Raw genomic sequence first — 26,604 nt, 5'->3', positions numbered from 1 at the left:
CAGATAAAGTTTCCAGGACCTGATGGCCTGCACCTTAGGGTATTAAAAGAGGTGGCAACAGAGATAGTGGATGCAGTTGATTGTGATATTTCAAAATTCCTTGGGTTCTGGTAAAGTCCTGATGGATTGGAAACATGCTAATGTGTTGCCCCTATTCAAAGAGGGAAGGGCAAAGAGTAGTAGTAGTAAACCATAGACCGGTTAGCTTGACTTCTGTGATGGGCAAGTTGCTGGAATAAATCATTGAGGAGTAGTAATAGGGAACTCGCTAGTTAGAGGCACAGACAGGTGTTTCTGTGGCTGCAATCGAGACTCCAGGATGGTGTTGCCTTCGTGGTGCCAGGGTCAAGGACTTCTCTGACCGATTGCAGGACATTCTTAAGGGGGAGGGTGAGCAGCCAGAGGTCATTGTACATATTGGTACCAACGACATGGGTAGGAAAAGGGATGAGGTCCTGAAATGTGAAAATAAAGAGTTAGGCAGAAGGCTAACATGAAGGCCCTCTAAGGTAGTAATTTCAGGACTACTACCGGTACCATGTGCTAGTGAGTAGGAATAGGAGGATTAGGCAGATGAAAGTGTGGCTTGAGAGCTGGTGCAGGGGGCAGGGGATTTAGATTTTTGGATCATTGGGATCTTTTCTGGGGAAGGGCTGATCTGTTCAAGAGGGATGGGTTACATTTGAACTGGAGGGGGACTAATGTCCTGGTGGGGAGATTTGCTAGAGCCTCTCGGGAGGGTTTAAACTAGTTTGGCGAGGGGTGAAATCCAAAGCAGTAGGGAGACGGAAGAGAAGTTTGAGGACAGCAAGAAGCTAAAGAGAGCACATTAATTAGTAAAGGCAATATCAGTAATCCCAGTACCAGACAAATCCAGACAGAAGCAAGACAGAGAGCAAAGGAAGTCCAGATTAAACTGCATTTATTTCAATGCAAGAGCAAGGCAGATGAACTCAGGACATTGGGTACATGGGACTGGCTTATCGTAGCAATTACTGAAACATGGCTAAGGGAGGGACAGGACTGGCAGCTTAATGTTCCAGGATTCAGATGCTAAAGGAAAGACAGAACAGGAGGTGAGAGAGGAGGGGGAATTGCACTTTTGATTTGGGGAAGCATCAGAGTTGTACTAGAGAGGATATATCCAAGGGTTCGGCCACTGAGTCTCTATATGGGTGGAACTGAGAAATAAGAAGGGGGAAATCATTTTGATAGAATTGTACTATAGGCCTCCAAATAGTCAACGGGAAATTGAGGAGCAAATATGTAAAGAGATTACAGATAGCTCCAAGGAAAATAGTGGTAATAGAGATTTTAATTTTCCCAACATTGACAGCCATAGTATTAGAGGGTTGGATGGAGAGAAACTTGTTGAGTGTATTCAGTAGGAATTGCTAATTCAGTCTGTGGATGGCCCAACTAGAGAGGAGGCAAAACGACCTCTTGGCAAATAAGGAAGGGCAAGTGACAGAATTGTTAGTGAGGGATCACATTGCAACCAGTGACCATAATTCTATTAGTTTTAAGATTGCTATGGAGAATGAAAGTTCTGTCCCAAAAGTTAATATTCTAAATTGGGCAAGGCCGATTTTAATGGTATTGGGCAGGAACGTTCAAAAGTTAATTGGGGGAGTCTGTTGGAAGGAAAAAGGATGTTTAGTAAGTGGCATGCTTTCAAAACTGTGTTAACCAGTGTTCAGGGTAGAGTGAAGGGCAAGGCTGGCAGAAGTCAGGAGCCCTGGATGACTTGGGATATTGAGGCCCTGGTCAAGAAGAAGAAAGAGGCACATGATGTGCATAGGCAGCTGGGATCAAGTGAATCCCTTGAAGAGTATAGGGGGTGTAGGTTTAGAGTTAAGAGAGAAATCAGGAGGGCAAAAAGGGGACTCAAAATTGTTTTGGCAGATAAGGCAAAGGAGAATCCAAAGAGCTTCTACAAATACATAAAGGACAAAAGAGTAATAAGGGAGAGAGTAGGTCCTCTTAAGGATCAACAAGGTCATCTATGTGCAGATAGATCCTAAATGAATATTTTTCATCAGTATTTACTGTTGAGAAAAGCATGGATGTTGGGGAATTTGGGGAAGTAAATATTGATGTCTTGCGTGTACATATTACAGAGAAGGTGGTTTAAATCTGGGACCTAATGAGGTATATCCCAGGATGCTAGGGAAGAAATTGCAGGTTCCCTAGCCGAGGTAATTGAATCATTGATAGTCACAGGTGAGGTGCCTGAAGATTGGAGAATGGCAAGTGTTGTGCCTTTGTTTAAGAGAGGCTGCAGAGAAAGGCCTGGGAACTACAGGCCAGTGAGCCCCTTATCTGTGGTGGGTAGATTGTTGGAAGGTATTTTGAGAGACAGGATCTACAGGCATTTAGAGACGCAAGGACTGATTAGGGACAGTCAGCATGGCTTTGAGTGGAAAATCATGTCACACAAATTTAGTTGTTTTTTGAAGGGGTAACCAAGAAGGTAGATGAGGGCAATGCAGTTGGTGTTGTCTATATGGACTTTAGCAAGGCCTTTGACAAGGTACTGCATGATAGGTTGTTGCATGAAGTTAAATCTCAGGGGATCCAGGGTGAGGATCTGAAATGGATACAAAATTGACGACTTGACAGAACCCAGAGGGTGGTTGTAGAGAGTTTTTTTCAAACTGGAGGCCTGTGACCAGCAGTGTGCCTCAGGGATCAGTGCTGGGCCCACCGTTATTTGTCATTTTATATTAATGATTTGGATGAGAATATAGGGGGCATGGTTAGTAAGTTTGCAGATGACACCAAAATTGGTGGCATGGTGGACAGAAAGGAAGGTTATCTCCAATTGTAGCAGGATCTTGATCAATTGGGCCACTGACCTGATGAATGGCAGATGGAGTTTAATTTAGACAAATGCAAGGTGATCATTTTGATAGGTGAATCAATGCAGGACTTAAATCAGTTAATGGTAGGGCGTTGGGTGAGTTACAGAACAAAGAGATCTAGGGGTACATGTTCATTGCTCCTTGAAAGTGGAGTCACAAGTGGACAGCATGGTGAAGAAGGCATTCGGCATGCTTGGTTCCATCGATCACAATATTGAATACAGGAGTTGGGACAAGACATTGGTATGGCCACACTTGGAATACTATGTGCAATTCTGGTCACCCTATTATAGAAAGGATATTATTAAATAGAAAGAGTGCAGAAAAGATTTACTAGGATGCTACCAGGACTTGATGGATTGAGTTATAAGGAGAAGCGGAATAGACTGGGACTTTTTTCTCTGGCGTGTAGGAGGCTGAGGGATGACCTTATAGAGGTCTATAAAATAATGAGGGGCATAGACAAGGTAGATAATCAATATCTTTTCCCAAAGATAGGGAAGTTTAAAACTAGAGGGCATAGATCTAAGATGAGAGGGGAGAGATAAAGTATCCAGAGGGGCAATTTTTTTCACACAGGTGGTGAGTGTCTGGAACAAGCTGCCAGAGGTAATAGAGGTGGGTATAATTTTAGCTTTTTAAAAGCATTTAGATAATTACATGGGTACGCTGGGTATAGAAGGAAATGGGCCAAGTGCGGGCAATTGGGATTAGTTTAGCGGTTTTAACAAAAATGGCATGGACAAGTTAGGCCAAAGGGCCTGTTTCCATGCTGTAAATCTCTATGACTCTATGAGGAGATAGCTGAGTATTTGGAAAGACAGCTCAATCCACCATTGTCAGTGTGGTCTTATAAGGGTAAGTTATGTATGACAAACTTGTTTGAATTCTTTTGAAGACATAATCAACAAGGTAGATAATGGGGAACTGTGGATGTGGTGTATCTAGAATTCGAGAAGGCGTTTGACTAGGTGCCGTATAAAAGACAAATCCAAAAGATTAGAACACGGGATTGGGGGATAGAATACTAGATTGGATTGAGGATTGGCTGACTGACAGAAAGCAAAAGGTCAGGATAAATGAACCTTTGGCTAGCAAAACATCACTTACAGGGGTCAGTCCTTGGACCTCAACTGTTTACAATCTATATAAATAGCTGCAAGCAGGGACAGAGTGTAACATAGTAAAATTTACAGATGATACTAAAATAGATGGGAAAGCAGACAGTGAAGAGGATTTAAAGATTTGACATATAGGCTAGGAGAATGGGTCAAAATTTTGACAGATGGAGTTAATTTGGATAAGTGTGAGGCTATCCATTTATAGAAAAAAATATGCAAATTTATTACCCAAATGGAAAGCAGATTCAAAATGTGTCCAGGCAGAGGAATCTGGATGTCCATCTGTTCACGAATTGCAGGAAATCTATATGCAGGTGCAGCATGTAATTTAAGAACATAAGAACATAAGAAATAGGAGCAGGAGTAGGCCATCTAGCCCTTCGAGCCTGCCCCGCCATTCAATAAGATCATGGCTGATCTGTTGTGGCTCAGTTCCACTTTCCCGCCCTCTCCCCATAACCCTTAATCCCCTCTCTTATCAAGAACCCATCAACCCGCTTCTTAAAAATATTTAGCGAGGCAGCCTCCACCACTTCAACGGGCAGAGAATTCCAGAGATTCACCACCCTTTGAGTGAAGAAGTTCCTCCTCAACTCCGTTCTAAACCGCCTCCCCTTTATCTTGAGGCTGTGCCCCCTAGTCCTACTGTCTTTTTTGAGCGGGAAGAGTCTCTCCACCTCTATCCTATCCATCCCATTCATCATCTTATACGTCTCAATGAGATCTCCCCTCATTCTTCTAAACTCTAACGAGTACAAGCCTAGTTTATTCAGCCTCTCCTCATAGCTCAATCCCCTCAACTCCGGTATCAGCCTAGTAAACCTCCTCTGCACTCCCTCCAGGGCCAAAACATCCTTGCGCAGGTGCGGTGCCCAAAACTGCACACACTACTCCAGCTGCGGCCTCACCAATGCCCTATACAGCTGCAGCAAGACCTCCCTACTTTTATATTCAATCCCCCTCGCTATGAAGGCCAGCATCCCATTCGCCTTCCTGACCACCTGCTGCACCTGCAAGCTGGGTTTTTGCGACTCATGCACAAGGACCCCGAGGTCCCTCTGCACCGTCGCCTGCTGCAGTTTTTCGCCACGTAAGTAATAGTCCTTCCTACCATTCTTCCTACCAAAGTGGACCACCTCACACTTGCCAACATTAAATTCCATTTGCCATTTCCTGGCCCATTCGCCCAGCCTATCTAGATCCTTCTGCAGACTCTCCACACCCTCCGCACAATTTGCCTTTCCCCCAATCTTGGTGTCATCAGCAAATTTCGACACCCTGCACTCGGTTCCCTCCTCCAGATCATCTATATAAATGGTAAAACGAATGGGATGTTGGCATTTATTGCAGAAGTTCTGGAGTATAAAAGTACAGAAGCATTGTTGCAATTGCATTGGGTACTCGTCAGACCTCATCTGGAGTATTGTGTCCAGTTTTGGCCTCTTTATTTGAGGAAAGGTGTGGTGGCAGTAGAGGCACTTTAAGAGGTACTCCAGATTGATTCTGGGGATGAAAGAGTTGACATATGAGGAGAGGTTAAAGTTTGTGCTTACTTACTGGAGTTTAGGAGGATGAGAGGGATCTGATTGAGGTATATAAAATTTTAAAAGGGATTGATAAAGTAAATGTAGACCAAATGTTTCCTCTTATGGGACAGTCTAGAACAAGAGGTCACAGGTATTGGTTGAGAGGCAGTAGATTGAAAACTAAGATGAGGAGCAACTGCTTCTCGCAGAGTAGGGAATTTGTGGAACTGGCTGCCCCACAGTGTCGTGGAGTCTGAATCATTGAACCAGTTCAAGGAGATAGATTTCTAATAAAAGGCAGGTTAAAGGAATATGGGGAACAAGAGGGGAGGTGAATTTGAGACAAGGGAGAGATCATTCATCATCTAATTGAGCCTGCTCTGCCAGTCAAAGGGCTGAATATGCCTACTTTTGCTCCGAATTCTTATGTTCCGTAATCAGTCTTTTTCATGATGGAAAACCCATTTCAATTCTTCTTTCTTGCTTGTTGAGATGAAACCATTTTATTCTCCCTGACATCCTGATGGGTATTTTCTTAATGTAACCTGAAATTAATAAAGTCAATACAACAGTTTCACTTTTGGAAGAGATTTAAATGCAACCGTATTTTTATTTTATAGGCAAAACGAGCTGGTGTCGACTGCATCATTTTACCAATGGAAAACAAAAAGGACTTCAGTGATCTACCAAATTTTATTTCAGAGGGTCTTGAAGTGCATTTTGCTGAACATTACCAGGATGTTTACAGTACAGTGTTTCCAGATAAATGAAATTGAGCAGCAGACAGATAATAATATAACTGACCACAACACATTTGGGAAGTACATTCTGTAGACGCAGAATCGGATGCAATGTGCCGGCCCTGGAGGAACTGTATCAGTGCTGCAAAGTTGTTGCAACTGTAGAGCCAATGGAGAACATCTGATCAAATATATTTGGTCATTTTACTGAAATATTATTATAACCAATCCAGGTTATATCGTTAGTCAAATTGATAAATGCTGATTTAAATAAATATTAAGTAATTCTAGAATCTATTGAAATAATCAAAGCTTGATCCAATTGTCATCTATGGGTTATTTTAAATATATCAACTGTCAGATGGAAAGGCTCTAAATTCTAAATCTGATTTGTGCCAAGTTAGCTGCGGCAACAGCTTAGCCATTATACTTAGCTGTGGCACTACAAAATATTAAAGCAGAAATTATATTGTGATTTACTGACCTGTACCAATTGTGATTGCAGGCAGGCTGAATTTTAGCTGAGAGCCCTTCCAAACTGCTGGTCTTGTATGGACTATGGACACACACTAATATGGAACTCCATGTCTGGGATCCGTAGTCCTATCCTGGCATGATTCAATATAGGTAAAATAGTTTGGTTTGATTTTAATTTCCACTTGGATAGATTCCAGCAATTTCAAGTCTTGTGCTATGAGACCTGAACAAGATTCCCACTAAAGTTTACTAGCAGTCGCATATGTGTAGTCTTAGAAATTCCAGGTGTAAGTGAAAGACGAGAACAAGTATGTAAGTTTTTCTTTGCACTTTTCAATCATGTTTTCCCATTAATGGATACCCTTGCAACAACAATGTTTCTTGCATTAGTAAGTGGATAGTAATAATTCCAACTTGCCATCTTTCAGATGGGTATAAGTTTGTATTGATTGTCATACCTGCCTAGTACTCCCACAGCTGAAATGGCACGCCTAGCTTTTGCCAATTTTCCATGCAGTCATGTTTCTGCCCACAAAATGCTTCTCTTAAAGGAAGCTAGGAGAACAGGTACACACTTGTAAAATTATTGCAATTGAAGGTCAAGATTTTTTAATACCACACCTCTTATGGGGAACAGGTAACTTCCAGTTGAATTTTAAAATTTAATTATTTCCTTGTAAGATTTGAAGTCAAGTTTCTATATATTTCTAACTTCATGGTTCAAAATATGAATGCTATTTTCTCATAGCCATTCACTTTATAATTTCATACAATCAGTTAATTTTGTTACAGGATTTTCCACTTAATGGCAAACCTGTGACACTGTTATCCATTAAAAGAATTTCAAAAATTAAACTTAACCTTTTCTGTTGACATCATGTAATTTTGTTCTCCCTCAGAAGTGCCTTTGGTTGGTCCCTTTCCACGTTTGGTCAGTTTTAGAACAAAAATGAAATTGATTATTTGAGGTGCATTTGTTTAATCAGTTGTTCTACCTTTTTTCTTGACTGTATGAATTAAGCAGAGATTTTGAGTAAACATCTTAGTAAGAAGTCTCGCAACACCAGGTTAAAGTCCAGTAGGCTTATTTGGTAGCACAAGCTTTTGGAATGCTGCTCCTTCAACAGCACTCTGAAAACTCATGCTACCAAATAAACCTGTTGGATTTCAGTCTGGTATTGAGACTTCTTACTGTGCCCATCCCAATCCAATGCCAGCATCTCCTAATCTGCTGCTGACAATTGCATAAAGTGGCCTAATTATTACTTGCCCTTTGCAAGCCATTCAGTAGGATCATGACTGACTTTTGTTTCAACTCTTTTAGAATTCCAAAGATTCACAACAAATGAAGACATATTTCCCATCTCAGTCCTAAATGATCAGCCACTCTTCAAACTGCTCCTGTGTTTTTGATTCTTCAGAATAACATCTTCATCCATAAAGACCAATATACAATTTGCCTTACTGTATCTGTATGCTGTTACTCATATCCTTCTGAAAATTAAGATTTAATGTTTTTGTCCTCTCATGCAATGTTTCTATCACTGCAATATGTCCCCTCATTGTTAGAAGTTGTAAATGGTTGAAACCCAGCATCGATTCTTGCAGCTTCAAATGTCTGCTTTACCCTACTTTGCTTCCTGTCCATAAAACAAACCAAAAACATAAGAGCAGATCATACAGGTTATCAAACCAGTTCTGCTATTCAATATCACAGCTGATCTTTGATTTCAACTTAACTGGTCTTTGAATCAATTGATATGGGGAATGGGTGAGAAAGTAATCTCTCAGCCTTGATTGAAATTCTCTACCGCAGGGTTATGGGTGTTCCATTGTTGAATACAAAGATTCACAACCCTTAAAATTTCTCAACTGCTAATATTCATTAGTCTCTTACCTTGTCAACCCTTTTTGGAATCTTGTATGCTTCAATAAGTTCAACTTAAATCTCCCACCTTTTCCTCCCTTTCCCCATCTTCGTGCCATGCACCCCCCCCCCCAATCATCCTGTTTATGGGTTAACTCACTTTCATTAACTTCCAATATACTGGACCTCCAGAATATGAAAAGTTTTAGGGAAAAAAAAAATCAATCAACACATTGACTACCCCTTGCAGCAGCCTCTTTTGGCCTACGTTCAAGGGTTCAATCAGATCCTAGGATTTATTAAAGTAAGTTTTGTTGTCTCTGCTTCCATGGGTAGTTTAGTTACTCCTTTTTATATACAACTGTAAAAGAATGTTTGTGACAGTAGGACGTGAAACATCAGGAAAGAACAGACCAGGTGGATAGCAGAGCTGCTCAAATAAAAATGACAGCAGCACAAAAAACAAATACATTTGACCCAATTTTCGTCATGGATGGAAAGAGCTCTTACAATTTTTGTTGCTTTCCAGTTCTCTGTTTGCTGGCTTCTGTGAAATGAAAATCCCTATCATGCAAGAGTCCATTCTATCCGTTGTCTGCCTAGCTCTCCCAAAGAACATCTTACTCTGCCCCATCCATTTGCCCAGGCTGCTCTATACTTTCAGATACTAGGGAGCAATTTAGTGTAGCCAATTCACCTCAACCCTTAAGCTTTCTACTATTCTCAATCTATGGTTCTACAGAACATGAAGTTCAACAGACTGTAAATCAAGTCCAAGCACAGCAGATAGTTGTGAAATAACTTTAATAGGAGGAACTTTGACTGAAGAAACTTTGTACAGATTAATCTTTCTTCGCAGCTGCCTTTCTCATTGCTGCCAGCACATTGCTGAGTTCTTCTCTCTTCCTCTTTGCACGGATGTGAGTGCCAACCTGGAAAGAATGAACATCCAGTTAGTATTGAGCTGCACTTAATAGCAGAGAAATCATATAATTGGAAAAGTTATAAATTACACAAAAAAGAGTACATAAGATGCAGATTTCTAGCCCCTTATGTGTAAAGGTATTGTTTATTCATTCAAAGGATATGGGCTTTACAGGGTAAGCCAGCATTTACTGCCCGTTCTTAACTTCCCTAGAGAAGATAACTCTCTTACACCACTGCCTGTAACGTAGGTACATCCACTGTGCTATTAGGGTGTTGTAGGAATTTGATGCAGTGACAATGAAGGAACGGTGACATATTTCCAAGTCAGGATGGTGATAGTGTTCCCATGTATGCTGTCCTTGTCTTTTCAGACAGTAGTGCTCATAGATTTGGAAGGTGCTGTTTAGGGAGCTCAAATTATGAATAATTTCATCAACCAATTATTTTGAATTTGTGTTTCACTAACTTTACATGCAAGTCTATGCAGCTCAGCCCACTCTCAACTTATGGGATATTTCCTTCATGCAGTACTTTTTTAAAAAATGCATATAGACATATTCCACAAATCTGTTCTGAGCTGTCAAGCAACACTGACATGCCTTCATCCGAGAAGATTTGATGCGCTTCACAGAAAATTGCAATTTGAGTTTATGTTGCCATTTTACTATGTAGGATAACAAGTAACTGCAAAGGCAAAAGCAGCACCAATAAGAATCTATTAAACTATCACCATCTGTCCTGATAGGCAAAAATGTCTGCCCACTCTAAAGACATTTGAAACTGTTCAGTTATTTGTGCAACAGATGTCTGGCACTAAAATTTGTAACTTACTCTCTTTTTGATAAACTTGAGTGCACGCTTGTCTTTAGAAACCTTCAACAATTCCATTGCACGCCTTTCATAGGGAGCAAAGCCACAGACATCACGTATCAGATCTCTGACAAACTTGGTGTGCTTGGTTAGACGCTGAGGAAATAAAAAGATAACCAAATCAAGAATTAAAAGAAAACTCAGGACCTCAAAAGGTCCCAATAACAATGCCCAATCACAATTCCAGATGTCCACTAAAAACAGGGCAATGTTCTTCAGATTGGACCTTGTGTCATGTGTTAATGAGAGCAGAATAGGAAGATAGCATGGTTGAATATGGGGATGGTCTATGACAGAGCAGTTTAATATTCCTGTGGCATGGCAATGAGTTTGGAGGTGGAATTTATACAAGCTGGATGGATTGCACTTTGACAGGCCCAGGACTAATATCTTGGTGGTAAAGTTTGCTTGTGATATTGTGGAGAGTTAAACTAGCAGAACCTGATCTTGGATTCAGAAGTAAGTGATGTCAAACTGGAAATAGAAAGCAGAAAAATCAATAAGCAAATATGGAATATCAAGGAAACAAAGGCTAGGAAATAGAGAAATGAGTTGCAATTAATTGTGCATACATTTACAGACTTCAATGCAAAGAATTGAGTGAAAATGGGAAAGGGGGGGGACCACATTAAAGGAACAGTGTGAGATGGAGTGATGTGTCAGATGGAACACTGAATTAAACCACGTGGCTTGAACTGAGCAACAAGTGGCAATCACACTGCTGGGAGTGTTCTATAAATCCTCAAGCAGTCAGACGGAAAAAGAACAAACATACAGACAAGTTGCTGAGAAGTGTTTAAAAACAAAAGGGCTATAACAACCGTTGGGGAATTTTGGTTTTCCTAATATTAATTGGAATAAAGTGCAAAAGGTACAAAGGCCACAGAATCTCTTAAAATGCATTCAAGAGAGCTTTTTAGCTGATACTTAGCATGGGTCACCAGAAGAGGCAACCTGGGCTTAGTTTAGAGAATTAATCTAGGTAACTGTGCGAGGTATTAATAGAAAAGCATTTTGCAATGGTGACAATTTACAATAGTCATGGAAAAGGACAAAAATAAATCAAGGGGAAAAGATTAATTTTACTAAGAGGAGAATGTGATTTTATAAAGAGTGAACCAGAAATAGTGTCAGAGCAGTGAGAAGCACTTACTGAACGACTCTCCTGGATGTTAAAGAGCATAGAGGTCAGAATAAAGCAAAAAAGAAACTCGACATGTGCCATAAGTTCACTATTGCAGAAAGCCTAGAGTATACAGAAAATTGGCAAGTTAAGACCAAAGAAAACCCAACAGATGCTTTATAAATACATAAAAAGCAAAACAGACCAAAAGGTAACAAGAGTGGTACAAGATGTGGATGTTTTTTCATGAATTCTTTGTGCCTGCTTTCACAAAAAGTGACAAACACTGTAGTTAAGGAGTACAATGATGGAGAAATATTACTATTTAACATCCTTCAAAATGGATAAGTTACCAGATTTGGATGAAATTACTGAAAAGCAGGATATATAATATACAAAGTGGCAAAGGATAGGGTAGACATGAGGACTAGGAAGTTTTTTGGATTCAGCAGCAAAAGACTGAAAACCTCATAAGAGAAAATGAATTTTGAGAGAAAACTTACAGCACAAAAACAAATAGTAAGAGTTTACATGGATATATAAATAAGAAACAGACAGCTAAGGTAAATGTGGGACCTCTACTAATCGAGACTAGTGAATTGATAAGAGCAAACAAAGAAATGGTGGATATTCTAAAAAATATTTTGCAATCTGCACTGTGGATGACATTGCAAATATCCCTAATATTAGTCTATTTAAATGTAGTGGACTTAAATTTCCAAAAGACATTTGACAGTGTGCCTCATAAGAGGTTGGTGCAAAAAGTAAAAGCCCATGGAATTTAAGGAAGTGTGTTAGCATGAATTGAATACTGGCTATCAGAAAACAAAGTTGGAATAAATGAGTCCTTTTTAGAATGGAAAGTTGGGCTGATTTCAAATAACATGGTGGAACTTGCATGAAAATGCCAGTTGCAAGGGGTAAAGTATTAGAGAAACTCAAGGGACTAAAACACAGACAAGTCACCAGGACCCAATGAACTGCATGCTAAGGTTTTAATGGACGTGGCTGCAGAGATAGTGAGCCTATTGATTCAAATTGTAACCCACTAAATTCCAGAAGGGTACCAAAAGATTGCAAAACCATCTTTGGAATTCTCTAACACAAAGGAGCAGAGAATCAAATCAAATATTTGATAGCTTGAGGAACAGAGGGCTATGGGGAAAAGGCACAGTAAAGGAGTTGAGAATAGTATAGATCAGCCATGATCGTACTGAATGACAGGCTTGAAGGACCTGGTGGCCTATTCCTGCTTCTATTTCTTGTGAGATTGGTTGAGTGGCAGGAAATAATGAGTTGCAATCAGTGAGTATTTTAGTGACTGAAGGGCTGTTCCAGCATGCTTCTAGTTTTCAGTGCTGGGATAAGAGCATTGGAAATAGGAATAGGCCATTCAGCTGCTTGAGCCCGCAACATCATTCAATAAGATTGTGGCTGATCTGATTAGAACCTCAACTTCACTTTCCTACCTGTACCCAAGAATTCTCAATTCCTTGGTCAATCAAAAATCTATCCAACACAGCCTTGAATGTATTCAATGACAAAGACTCCACCACTCACTCAGGGGAAGAGAATTCCAAACACAAAGAACCCACAGAGAAGAAATTCCTCCTCTTTGTCTTGCATGGGAGACCTCTTATTTTTAAATTGTGCCCACTAGTTGGTTCATTGGTGAGACCACATCTGAAGTACTGTATACAATATAAGCTCCTTATTTAAGGAAGGATATATTTGTGGTATTAGTGCAGAAAAGGCTTAGTCAACTGAGTCCTGAGATGAAGGGGTTAGCTTGAGAAAACACTGGACAGGTTGGCCTTGCATCCATTGAAGTTAGAAGAACGAGAGGAGATTGTACTAAAAGATACAAGATCCTGAGAGGACTCGACAAGCTTAATGATGAAAGGATGTTTCCCTTAAGAGAGATTAGAACTAGCGCACAGTTTTAAAATAAGCGACTGCTTGTTTAAAATTGAAGCTTTTTTTTCTCAAAAGGTCATTAGTCTTGAATTCTCTTCCCAGAGAACAGCACGGTGAGGGGGAGGAGGGAGGGGAGGTGAGGCTAAACAGGGAAGTAATGTTGAGGCAATAAATCAGCTCTGTCATGATCTTATCAAATCGTGCAGCAGGCTTAATGGGTCAAGTAGCATACCCCTGCTCTTAATACCTATTTAGCACTAGATTCATTCATGAGAAGAAATATCTTTTCAGTGAGCCAAATGTGAGTACTGGGGGAGTTGCTGCAGTCCATTATCAAGGATTTCATAACTCAGCATTTGGAAGGCAGCGGTATAATCAGACAAAGTCAGCATGGACTTACAAAGGGGAAATCATACTTGATGAATCTATTGGAATTCTTTGAGAATGTAACTAGTAGAGTTACCAAGGAGAACCAGTGGGTGTGGTTTATTTAGACTTTCAGAAGGCTTTTGACAAGGTCTCACATAAGACTACAGAGTAGAGTTAAAGCACATGGAATTGCAGGTAATGTCTTGAGATGGTTAGTTTTACCCTATTGACGATTACAAAATTTGTTGCAAATAGTAATCCTATTCAGTATGAGAGGAACTGCAGGTTTAGACATTTGGTGTATGTGCTTAGCTGAGGAGCCAATGGTGCAAAGCTACCGTCCTTGGGATTATGACTGAACACCTCTAAGTCAGAATCCCAACTAAAGGGAAAGCTGGTTTTCGGATAGGAAGCGTGGATAGAGGACTGGTTGTCAAATAGGAGGCAGAGAGTGGGGGTCAATGGGTGCTATTCGGATTGGCGGATGGTGACTAGTGGAGTGCCCCAGGGGTCGGTGCTGGGGCCTCAGCTATTTACCATTTATACAGATGATCTGGAGGAGGGAACCGAGTGTAGGGTGTCGAAATTTGCTGATGACACCAAAATTGGTGGAAAGGCAAATTGTGCAGAGGGTGGGGAGAGTCTACAGAAGGATCTAGATAGGCTGGGCGAATGGGCCAGGAAATGGCAAATGGAATTTAATGTTGGCAAGTGCGAGGTGGTCCACTTTGGTAGGAATAATGGTAGGAAGCATTATTACTTACGTGGAGAAAAACTGCAGCAGGCGACGGTGCAGAGGGACCTCGGGGTCCTTGTGCATGAGTCGCAAAAACCCAGCTTGCAGGTGCAGCAGATGGTCAGGAAGGCGAATGGAATGCTGGCCTTCATCGCGAGGGGGATTGAATATAAAAGTAGGGAGGTCTTGCTGCGGCTGTATAGGGCATTGGTGAGGCCGCAGCTGGAGTACTGTGTGCAGTTTTGGGCGCCGCACTTACGCAAGGATATTTTGGCCTTGGAGGGAGTGCAGAGGAGGTTTACTAGGCTGATGCCGGAGTTGAGGGGGTTGAGCTATGAGGAGAGGCTGAATAAATTAGACTTGTACTCGTTAGAGTTTAGAAGAATGAGGGGAGATCTCATTGAGACGTATAAGATGATGAATGGGATGGATAGGATAGAGGTGGAGAGACTCTTCCCACTCAGAAAGGATAGTAGGACTAGGGGGCACAGCCTCAAGATAAAGGGGGGGCGGTTTAGAACGGAGTTGAGGAGGAAGTTCTTCACTCAAAGGGTGGTGAATCTCTGGAATTCTCTGCCCGTTGAAGTGGTGGAGGCTACCTCGCTAAATATTTTTAAGACGCGGGTTGATGGGTTTTTGATAAGAGAGGGGATTAAGGGTTATGGGGAGAGGGCGGGAATGTGGAACTGAGCCACGACAGATCAGCCATGATCTTACTGAATGGCGGGGCAGGCTCGAAGGGCTAGTTGGCCTACTGCTGCTCCTATTTCTTATGTTCTTATAAATGGGTTTTTTTCTGATTGGTAGTCAGTGGCTAGTAAGGTTCTGCAGGGATCTGTGCTAGGACCCCAACTGTTCACATTATATATTAATGATTTGGAACAGGGAACTGAATGTATTATCTCCAAATCTGCAGATAATACGAAGTTGGGTGTGAGGGTCCATTGTGAGGAGGATGCAGAGATACTTCAGCGAGATTTGGACAGGCTGAGTGTGTGCACATATGCACGGAAGATGCAATATAATATTGTTACCCACTTTGGTAGCAATAATAGGAATACAGATTACTTGAATGGTGTAAATTGAGAGAGGTAGATACCCAGTGAAATCTTGGTATCCTTGTGCATCAGTCACAAAGTAGGCGAACAGGTACAGCAGGCAGTAAAGGTGGCAAATGGTATACTGGCCTTCATGAGAGGATAGGCATGTTTTGCTGCAATTGTATAAGGCATTATGAGGCCACACCTGGAATATTGTGCGCAGTTTTGGTATCCTTATCTGAGGAAGGATGTCCTTGTTTTCAAGGGAGTACAGAGAAGGTTTACCACGCTGATTCCTGGAATGGCAGGTCTGTTATCTGAGGAGAGGACTAAATCAGTTAGCATTATATTCACTAGTGTTTAGAAGCGTGAGAGGGGGGTCTCAGAAACGTATAAAATTCTAACAGGGTTAGACACGGTAGATTCAGAAAGAATGTTCCTAATGATGGGGGGGGAGTCCAGAACTAGGGGTCATAGTTTGAGGATAAGGGGTAAACCTTTTAGAACTAAGGTGAGGAGAACTTTCTTCACCCAGAGAGTGGTGAACATGTGGACTTCACTACCACAGAATCACATGGCCTGATTTCAAGAATTAATTATATTCCTCTTGGGGTTAAAGGTATCAAGGGATATGAGGGGGAGAAGCGGGGGTAGCAGGGAAAGCAGATCAGGATACTGAATTTGATGACCAGCCATGATCAAAATTAAAGGCAGAACAGGCTCGAAGGGCCGAAGTTTCCATTATACTTCATTTGCCAAACTTTTACCTATTCATCCAACCTATCTATATCCTTTTGTAGACTCCTTATGTCCTCTTCACAGCCTACTCTCTTATCTGTCTTTGTGTGATCAATAAATTTAGCAACTACACATTTGGCCCTTTCATCCCAGTCATTATATAAATCATAAACAGTTCCGGCTGCAGCACTGATCCCTATGGCACTCCAGCAGTTACATTCTGAAAGCGACTTATTTATCCCAACTGTATATTTCCTGTTAACTAGCCTGCCTTCTATCAATGCTAATATATCATCCCCAATACCATTAGCCCTTATTTTGTGAAGTAAACTTTTATATGGAACCTTCTCAAACAGCTTTTGAAAATCCAAATACACTTCATTTACTGCTTTCCTTTTATCCACTTTACTTGTAACTTCCTCAAAAGTCATCTAATCAATTTGTCAAACATTTTCCTTCCACAGCACTATGTTGACTGTCTGATAATATTATGATTTTCTAAGTGTCTTGCTGCTATCACCTGTATATTGTACAGCAAAAATCTGAGTGCACTATTTAAAAATAAAACTTACAATTTTAAATCTCTGGCTAAACACCCCACCTTCAACTTAAAAATTTACTTCAGAACAAGACACTCAAGACAGTTGAGCACTGCTCAACATGCCAGCACTCCTGAATGGAGGATCAAGAAAAAAGTTATTTTCCTCGCCTCCTGACTTTTGTTCAAGACTCAAAATAAGCCCCAATCTACTTTATGTTGCACCATGCCAACAGCATATGCAAAACTTCATAATAAAGGGCTTTTAAACTAATGGAAGCAACTTCCTTAACTAGATATATTGTACTCACCCCTCTTCTACGGCACTGCCTTGGGCCAGTTTCGTTCTTGGTTACAGGGTGACCTTTGTGCAGGCCAACTGCCATGGGATACCTGATCGCCATTTCTATAAAGAACCAGGCAATTACATTTAGCAGTTGATGCATTAGAATTTACATATTACTTTCAAAAATTCAATACAATTTCTTTAATGTCAGTAGTAGCTAGGTTCAGTGTGATAAGCCAGGGGTTGTAAATACAAGCCTCACTCCATTACAGAGCACACAACATAGGTAAACATTACATGCAATACTGAGGGAGTGCTGCACTGATAAAGATGCAGTCTAGTAAATGTTATATCTACCTGTTTAGGTGAACATGAAAGCTCACAAAAATAGCTCTCCAATGCACTGGGAAACATTCATCCCTCAGCCAAAACATTGCTTTTTGTGGGACTTTGTGCTAAACTTGCTCATTGAGTAAACTGGCTTCCACTTCAAAATTAATTCAGTACTGGGTTTGGGGAAATATGCTATATAAAACCAAGTTTGATTTTCTATTTTTCGACCATAGACATAATTTAGGAACACACTCCAATCATCAACACAAAATTCCACTGCCCATTAGAAACTGAAGCCATGTTTGTATTGTGTACACTATTTGCTCACAGCATCACTGATTGTGCAAGCCCTATCAAGAAATTATAGCTGGCTTAAGATGTGAAACAGAAATTTTAGGATCCTGCTGGGTCTTCCCACATTTTAGCAGTATACAAAACAACCAAAACTGGACACTAAACGTGCTCGATAAAATCATTTGCAGCCTACATCACATCCAAAGTCAAAAACAGGGTATATCTAATACTCAGAATGTTGGGCAACCTCTGATCAGGGAGAGCAGTACTGTTAGTATTTTAGATACATCAAAACAGCTTTGTAATGCCCACACTATTGCACGCGGGCAAAAACATTACCACATATGTAAACAGTTCCATCTTTTAAATATATACACAAGAACAACTATACTTAGGCATACCTCCAAAACCAAATAGTTCAAATTTTTAATCACTGCCTTACATATCATGGTGGCAGAGTGATTAGCACTGTTGCCTCACCACTCCAGGGACCTGGGTTTGATTCCTGACTTGGGTCACTGTCTGTGTGGAGTCTGCACGTTCTCTCTGTGTCAGGTGTTAGCGATGGAAAGGTGGTAGGAGTGGAGGGTCTGAATGACATTATTGTTACTAGAGAGGCGGTGCTCAATAGACTGGAGGGACTGATTGTGGACAAGTCCCCAGGACCGGATGGAATGCATCCAAGGGTTCTGAAAGAAATGGCGGAGGTGATAGGGGACATGATAGAGGTATATAAGATACTGAAGGGAATAGATAGAGTTAATAGTGAGAGACTGCTCCCTAGACTGGGTACAAACACGAGAGGTCATCACTTAAGGGTGAGGGGGGGGGTGGGCGGTATAATTTGGAGGTAAGAAGAAGGTTCTTTACGCAGAGGAGTTGTGGGGGTCTGGAATGCGCTACCGAGTAGGGTGGTGGAGGCAGGAATGTTGGACTCGTTTAAGATGCAGTTAGATAGGCACATGAGTGAAACGAGAATGGAGGGATAGGGTAGGGGCTATTAAATAGGGTTAAACCTCGGGAGACACCGGAAGGGCAGGCTGTATGATTAATATTTTTTGTCTTTATTCCACAGGTGGAGGTCCACCTCGTGTCAAGCGAGGGGCATGCACACGGCGGGTCGTGCGTGGGCTGCTCTTGGAAGTCCAGGAGTGGCCTAGTACTTTATGTCGGTGTGTGTGCTTGATCCTGGACCGATAGACGGGCGCCGCAACAGCTCAGTGACTAGCACTGCTAGCTGTGCAGATACATGGATTTGGGCCTGTGTCTGTGGGAGTTTGCGCATTCTCCCTGTGGTTGCGTGGGTTTCCTCCGGGCGCTCCGGTTTCCTCCCACACCCCAAAGATGTGCTCTTAGGCTAATCAGTTTCTACCAAATTGACACTATTTCTTCCCTGAATCTGACTGAGTAGGGTCCCATTCGTAGACATGCAGGGTAGAATAGGTGTAGGGTGATGCGGCGGCGCAGGCTCGTTGGGCCGAAGGGCCTGTTTCCCGTGCTGGGTTGTTCTTTGTTCCTTGGTGATTATTTTCCAAACGTCGCTGGATTCCGGGGAAGTGCCGAAAGATTGGAAAACGGCTAATGTTACGCCGTTGTTTAAGAAGGGTGGCAGGCAAAAGGCAGGGAATTATAGGCCGTTTAGTTTAATGTCTGTTGTAGGTAAAATGTTAGAATCCATGATCAAGGAGAAAATAGCGAGGCACCTTGAGGAGAATTGTTTGATAGAGCAGACGCAGCATGGTTTCATTAAGGGGAAGACGTGTCTGATGAATTTATTGGAGTTCTATGAGAATGTGTCTAGGGTGGTGGATAGAGGAGAGCCGGTGGATGTGGTGTTTCTTGATTTTCAGAAGGCGTCTGACAAGGTGCCTCACAAGAGGTTATTACAGAAGGTCAGGGGGCATAGAGTTGGGGGTAGGGTGTTAGCGTGGATAGAGGATTGGCTGTCAAATAGGAGGCAAAGAGTGGGGGTCAATGGGTGCTATTCAGATTGGCGGTTGGTGACTAGTGGAGTGCCCCAGGGGTTGGTGCTGGGGCCTCAGCTATTTACCATTTATATAGATGATCTGGAGGAGGGAACCGAGTGTATGGTGTCGAAATTTGCTGATGACACCAAGATTGGTGGAACGGCAAATTGCGTGGAGGGTGTGGAGAGTCTGCAGAAGGATCTAGATAGGCTGGGCGAATGGGCCAGGAACTGGCAAATGGAATTTAATGTTGGCAAACGTGAGGTTGTCCACTTTGGTAGGAATAATGGTAGGAAGGACTATTACTTACATGGCGAAAAACTGCAGCAGGCGGCGGTGCAGAGGGACCTCGGGGTCCTTGTGCATGAGTCGCAAAAACCCAGCCTATAGGTGCAGCAGGTGGTCAGGAAGGCAAATGGCATGCTGGCCTTCATAGCGAGGGGAATTGAATATAAAAGTAGGGAGGTCTTGCTGCAGCTGTATAGGGCACTGGTGAGGCCGCAGCTGGAGTACTGTGTGCAGCTTTGGTCGCCGCACTTACGCAAGGATATTTTGGCCTTGGAGGGAGTGTAGAGGAGGTTTACTAGGCTGATACCGGAGTTGAGGGGGTTGAGCTATGAGGAGAGGCTGGATAAACTAGGCTTGTACTCGTTAGAGTTTAGAAGAATGAGGGGAGATCTCATTGAGACATATATGATGATGAACGGGATGGATAGGATAGAGGTGGAGAGGCTCTTCTCACTCAGAAAGGACAGTAGGACTAGAGGGCACAGCCTCAAGGGGGGGGGGGTTAGAACGGAGTTGAGGAGGAACTTCTTCACTCAAAGGGCGGTGAATCTCTGGAATTCTCTGCCCGTTGAAGTGGTGGAGGCTGCCTCGCTAAATATTTTTAAGACGCGGGTTGATAGGTTTTTGACAGGCAAGGGGATTAAGGGTTATGGGGAGAGGGCAGGAATGTGGAACTGAGACACGACAGATCAGCCATGATCTTATTGAATGGCAGGGCAGGCTTGAGGGGATGGATGGCCTACTCCTGCTCCTATTTCTTATGTTCTTATGTGTCTGCGTGGGTTTCCTCCGGGTGCTCCGATTTCTTCCCATCGTCCGAAAGGTGTACTGGTTTACTGGCCATGCTAAATTCCCCCTCAATGTACCTGAACAGGTGTCGGAAAGAGGCAACTAGGGAATTTTCACAGTAACTTCATGCAGTGTTAATGTAAGCCTACTGGTGATACTAATAAATAAACCAAACCCGAAAACAGAACTTGCATTTATATAGCACCCCCCACAAATATAGGGTACTTCAAAGCACCTTACAGCAAATCAAGTACTCTTGAACCATTGTCATGGTTGTAGGAAATACCACAACCAACATGCACGTACCAAGTTCTCACAAATAGGGAAATGCAATGGTTTTAGTTGATTGAGGAACATACAATGGGCAGGAAAGAGAACTTTACTTGCAAAATAATGTAACTGACTGGCCCCCCACAATGTAGCACTCCCTAAGCACTGCAGGTTAGCCTAGATGTTGTGCTACATCTCTGAAGTGGACCTTCAACCCACAAAATGATTACAGCTTACACACTAATTAACCCTAACCCTTGCCTCACAAGGAAGCAGATTTTGCCTTGAGATCACTCAACCACATACTCCTTTCACACCATTACCAAGAGTGACTATTTCCACTTCTGTAACATTGCTCAAATCTACGCTGTCTCAGCTTAGCCCATAGAATCATACAATGCAGAAGAGGTTCTTTGGCCCATCAAGTCTGCACCAACACGCAAGAACTACCTGACTTCCCACTTAATCCCATTTACCAGCACTTGGTCCATAGCCTTGAAAGTTATCACAAAATCATACAGTGCAGAAGAAGGAGGCCATTTGGCCCATCGAGTCTGCACCAACCACAATCCCACCCAGGCCCAATCACCATAACCCCATGCATTTACTTGGCTAGTCCGCTGACACTAAGGGGCAACTTGGAATGGCCAATCCGCCTATCCCGCACGTCTTTGGCCTGTGGATGGAAACCAGAGCACTTGGAGGAAACCCACAGACACCTGCAAATTCCACACACTGACCCAAGCAAGGAATCTAACCCAGGTCCCTTGCACTGTGAATTAGCAATGCTAACTATTGTGTCACCCTATGGTGTGTCAAGTGTTCATCCAGGTACTTATTTAAAGGTTTTGAGACAAATTGCCTCTACCACCCTCCCAGGCAGCACATTCCAGACCATTACCACCCACTGGGTAAAAATGTTTTTCCTCACATCTCCCTTAAACCTCCTGCCCCTCACCTTGAACTTGTGTCACCTCATGACTGAAGATCTGCTAATGAAACCTTCATCCATGCCTCTTGACTATCCCAAGACTGGCTTCCTGACATTTAGGCTCTGTAAACCCGAGGTCATCCAAAACTCTGTCTGTTCTCACACACACACACAATCATACATCACTTTTGTGCTCAGTGGGTACGGTGGATCCTTGTTACATAACACCTCCAGCCTTTTCCCTCAAATCCCTTCATGCCATTGTCCTCCTCTCTGTAATCATATCAGGCCTTACAAGTTATCTGTGCTCCTTAACTTAAGGTCTCTTGAACGTCCCTGATTTTATTCGTTCAATGGTTGCACCTTCAGTTGCCCATAGCCCAAACTCTGGAAGTCCCTGTCTAAACTTCGCCGTCTATAAGACACTCTTAAAACACTCTCTGTTCGCCCTTTCTGTCATCTGTCGGGGTACCTCTTTATATAGCTCATTGTAAGATTGAGTGTTAACACTCCGTGAAGCGCTCAGAACATTTTATACCTTAGATGCAAGTTGTTGTAGGGTGTCAGGCAAGGACAGAATAAAACTCACAGCAACGGGCTATTGTCCAGGTTTACACATGCTGAATGAAGAACGGGAACTCCGGTGAAGTTTCCGGGGTGACCAGCAACGGTGCCAACCCCCAGTGGGGGTTGGACCATCAGAAAAACTCGTTCATCATCTGAAATATCAGAGATCCTGGGAACAACACATCATCAGTGGCACTGGAATTTGGTTTATCCCCTCTGCGCTGCTTATAGGCCTCGTCCGGTTCTTCCGCAAAGAATGACTCAAACGAGACATTTCAGCATCAAATAATCTATCCTGTCAGCACACACAACACTGCTCTTTACATTCCTATCTAAAAAGAATTAGCCAGGCTCAGGATGGTCCCGATAACAAGCCGATTTAACTTTCATCAGCCCGACATTTATTTCCTTACCCGCTTCTGTTAAGGCTCCTAAACCGGAAAGAGCGAGAAGCGGGATGCTGGGATATCAGTACTTCCGCCTAGTGCCAACCTGACCACGTGACTCTGCACTGAGCCTGACCGCCATTTTGTGCAGATCAGTCTTTTTGTCATCTACAGCTTATCTAATGTACAAGAGTATTCAGGGTTTCGATATGCCCAGTGTGGTGGATAGCTCCTAATTTCAATTAGTGTATCATTTGATTTTAAACTAAGTATTGAAAATGAACAAATTGTTGGCTTTTGAAATGTATATGTACTTTAAACTACTAACTTTAGAGTCAGAGGTTTACAGCATAGAAACAGGCCCTTCGACCCGACTTGCCCATGCTGCCCCTTTTTCAACGCCTAAGCTTGTCTCACTTGCCCACGTTTGGCCCATATCCCTCTATCCCATGTAACTGTTTAAACACTTCTTAAAAGACAAAATTGTACCTGCTTCTACTACTACTTCTGGCAGCTTGTCCCAGACATTACTCTCTGTGTGAAAAAATTGTCTCTCTCAACCCTTTTGTATCTCTCTCCTCTCACCTTAAACTCTCTAGTTTTAGACCCTCCTATATTTGGGAAAATATATTGATTGAATATATTGAATCTTGCCGATTGATGCTCCACATTATTTTATAGACCTCTATAATGTCACCCCTAAGCCTCCTACGCTCCAGAGGAAAAAAAAAGGAGAGATTGCGGGCTCTTGAGCAGAGGCACAAACAATCCTGTGCACTCCACTCTGCCTCGCTGTACTTGTCACTTGATAATTTCTCCCTTAACTTATTACAAATAAAAGATATGGCCATGGGTACTCCATAGCCCCAGTTATGTCTATTTTTCGGTTATGTGGAACATTACTTGTAACAGTCCCACTCCTGCAACTCTTTCTGTTGTATTGATGACTGTATCTGCTGCTTAATGCTCTCATCTGGACCATGAGATTTTGCTTTCAATTTCCTCCCTCTCTCACTTAACATAGTGCATCTTGGATGCTTCGCTTCCTTGATTTCTCTGTTTCCACTTCTAGTGACAGAATAACCAATTTTCATTACAAGCACACTGATCCCACAGCTACCTCAACGACAACACCTCATACCTGGCTTCTTGTAAGGACTCTGATTCTCCAAATTTCTCCACCTCTGTTTCAATCATGCCACCTTCAAAAATGGTGCTCTGATATACCTGTATTTTTGCTTAACCAAAGTTTCTCCCACATTGTGATTGACAGGGTACTCATCCAGGTTCAATCCATTTCCTGCACATTCAGATTAAGCAACATTTCACCTGCACCTCTTTCAATTTGGTTTGCTGTATTCGCTGCTGGCACAGAGAGACAGCAGTGCTGACCACTGTGTTGCCAGTTAAGATACGCAAAAAAGAAAAGCTCTTTACTTAATGACATAAGAACCATGAGAGAAATTAACAGTTTTAGGCAAGTGATGTAGAGTGGACGTGAATGGCACAGCAAGTGATAGTGACCTGAAATTCAAGGATGTGGAAAACACAGACAATAAATAATTTCTAAAATAAATTGGATGGATGTTTGAGGCAAATATGCTTCCAGGGCGGCAAGATCTAGCAAACAGATTCCATTTTGCTCTATAGAAAGCCAGCAATGACTACATAGAAACATTGAATCCCTACAGTGCAGCAGGAGACCATTTGGCCCATTATGTCTCCACTGACTCTGACAAAACACATTCTACCCCCCAGCTCTATGCCCATAACCCCACACATTTACCACGGCTAATCCCCTTAACCTAAACATGTCGAGACATTAAGGAAAAATTTAGCGTGGCCAACCCACCTAATAGGCTGAATGTTCTTCATTGTCATGATTCTGTGACATAATGAAATTAAAAAACTAAATATACATTTGGTGAGTGATGCATAAGCATAATTTAGGGTAAAATGAGGAAGATGGTGTTTGAATTTAAGAAAAAAGATTTTACATTCAATGTGGAATCAAGGGGGGGGCACTGCCACTCTGCCTTCGATTGGCACAGGAGGTTGCCACTGCCACTCTTCGTGCAATTGGTGAGGGCTGCTGCCATTCTGCCTGTAATTGGTTGGGGGGTGGCGCCACTCTGCCTACGATTGGTGGGGGAAGGGCGTCTGCCATTCTGCCTGCGATTGGCAGGGGGGTGCTGCCATTCTGCCTGCAATTGAAGGGAGAGGGGCCGCTGCCACTATGTCCGCAATCAGCAGGGGTGGGGGCATGATTGGTCTGGACGTGGGGGATAAAGTGGTCAGTAATGTTGGACGGCATGTCCAATATCTGTGGGGCCAGGGAGAGGCATTATCCAGCCTCGGAGGGATCTGGCAGGGGAGCTGCTTTATTTTTGTGCTGTGCATGTGCAGTTGGAAGCTCTGATTGGAGCTGCAGGCTATCAGGTGTGTTAAGCCCCACCCACAGGCTTCTGCAGCAACGAGCAACTGACTTTTGCAGCCAAAGTGCATATGGAGGGGGGCACCCAGCAATAGATCTGGAACTCTCCCAGTTCCATGCCTGCCTGACACTTAGACAAAAAGTCATAAAATAGCACCCCTTTTATGCTTTTCGTTTTGGCTTCAGAAGAGAATGCTGGGATATCAGTGCCTCTGTCTAGATAACAACTGCTGACTTGGAGAGTTTACAATCATTATTGAAAATATTCAATCAAGGCAAAACGGAAAACAAAAAACAAAAGAAAATTTTAGGGGAAAACCTGGAGTCGTCATGTTAGCAAATAACCTGACTAGCACACTGCCAATGAGTTGTACCACAGAGGCAGTGAAATGATTGTTTCACGACATGAAGACCAGTGGAGTGAAGAGAGATTGTGTGCCTGATTTGCAGTCATAAAAAGTACATTTAATTTAAAATTGATCTTGATGGTGTGGAAAATGAAAGATTCAAAGTAAGGATGTTGGGAGGTGGCATGAAGCTGGCTGGCTAAATTTGAAGGTTTTCAAGAGTAAATGGAAGCTGGAGATAGGGAACTAATTGCAAAGGAATGAAAGTTGAAAATTGATTTCTTGAGGGAACAAGACACCATCCTTAGAAGAGTGGTGCACTAGGTTTGAGGAACTGAACTCATTGACAATGTTATTTTATACAATCTTGTTCACTACTGAAGTATCCTACTTCTGACATTATGAAATAGCATTTGTAAATTTGAGGAAAATAACAGCAAGTCTTTATTAACTCATTTATATACAGTAGAAGGTACAGGCTTGGATCTGACTCCATCCTAGGTCTTTACACGTCTCTGTCCATCTCTAGATTAAGCCTTCTTACATCATTTTGTGGGCAGTACTATAGACAGTCTGTTCCAAATCCTACTACTAGACTCCCAAACCTCTATCCTAAGAGAATAGAGTTATTTTAGTTTACTTCCACACCTTACAACAAAGTCTTCAATATTTATGTTATTGTTACAACCTTAATGCTATTCCAGATCATTACTATTGCAGGATTAACATTAACATAGTTGGAGGTGGAAGCTCCTGAGATTGTTGATTCTTCTTTGGGTACCACTTCCACCAGACGTGCTGTGGTAATCTTGTATGTGGTAGGTTAATCTGACCATTGGGGAGTGAGGGAGGACAAACC

General features: G+C 42.3%; 2 protein-coding genes across 4 annotated transcripts in view; one reads left to right on the top strand and one right to left on the bottom strand.

The window, feature by feature from the left end:
* lonp1 (lon peptidase 1, mitochondrial) overlaps positions 1-9,253 on the top strand; it is a 58,690-nt gene extending 49,437 nt beyond the window's left edge. For 2 of the 3 annotated variants that reach the window (XM_080213100.1, XM_080213101.1), the window contains exon 18: positions 6,132-7,611. In XM_080213100.1, coding sequence (XP_080069226.1) covers positions 6,132-6,281 — 150 coding nt within the window. In that variant the 3' untranslated portion in view covers positions 6,282-7,611. Of the gene's footprint in view, positions 1-6,131; positions 7,612-8,052 lie in introns of those variants that run through there. The other variant, XR_013889506.1, reaches the window with a different exon arrangement.
* Positions 9,254-9,382: 129 nt separating this feature from the next.
* On the bottom strand, positions 9,383-23,035 carry rpl36 (ribosomal protein L36). Its single transcript, XM_080213103.1, has 4 exons — positions 22,992-23,035; positions 17,165-17,259; positions 10,354-10,488; positions 9,383-9,527 (listed from the first exon to the last, which is right to left on the bottom strand). The coding sequence occupies exons 2-4, from the start codon at positions 17,255-17,257 to the stop codon at positions 9,438-9,440; spliced, it is 318 nt and encodes a 105-aa protein (XP_080069229.1). The 5' UTR covers positions 17,258-17,259; positions 22,992-23,035; the 3' UTR covers positions 9,383-9,437.
* Positions 23,036-26,604: the final 3,569 nt, after the last annotated feature.

The sequence above is a fragment of the Carcharhinus amblyrhynchos genome, chromosome 26, assembly GCF_965287045.1.
Source record: "Carcharhinus amblyrhynchos chromosome 26, sCarAmb.v2.hapA, whole genome shotgun sequence".
NCBI lineage: Eukaryota > Metazoa > Chordata > Chondrichthyes > Carcharhiniformes > Carcharhinidae > Carcharhinus > Carcharhinus amblyrhynchos.
This window is presented reverse-complemented; position numbering and strand designations above follow the sequence as displayed.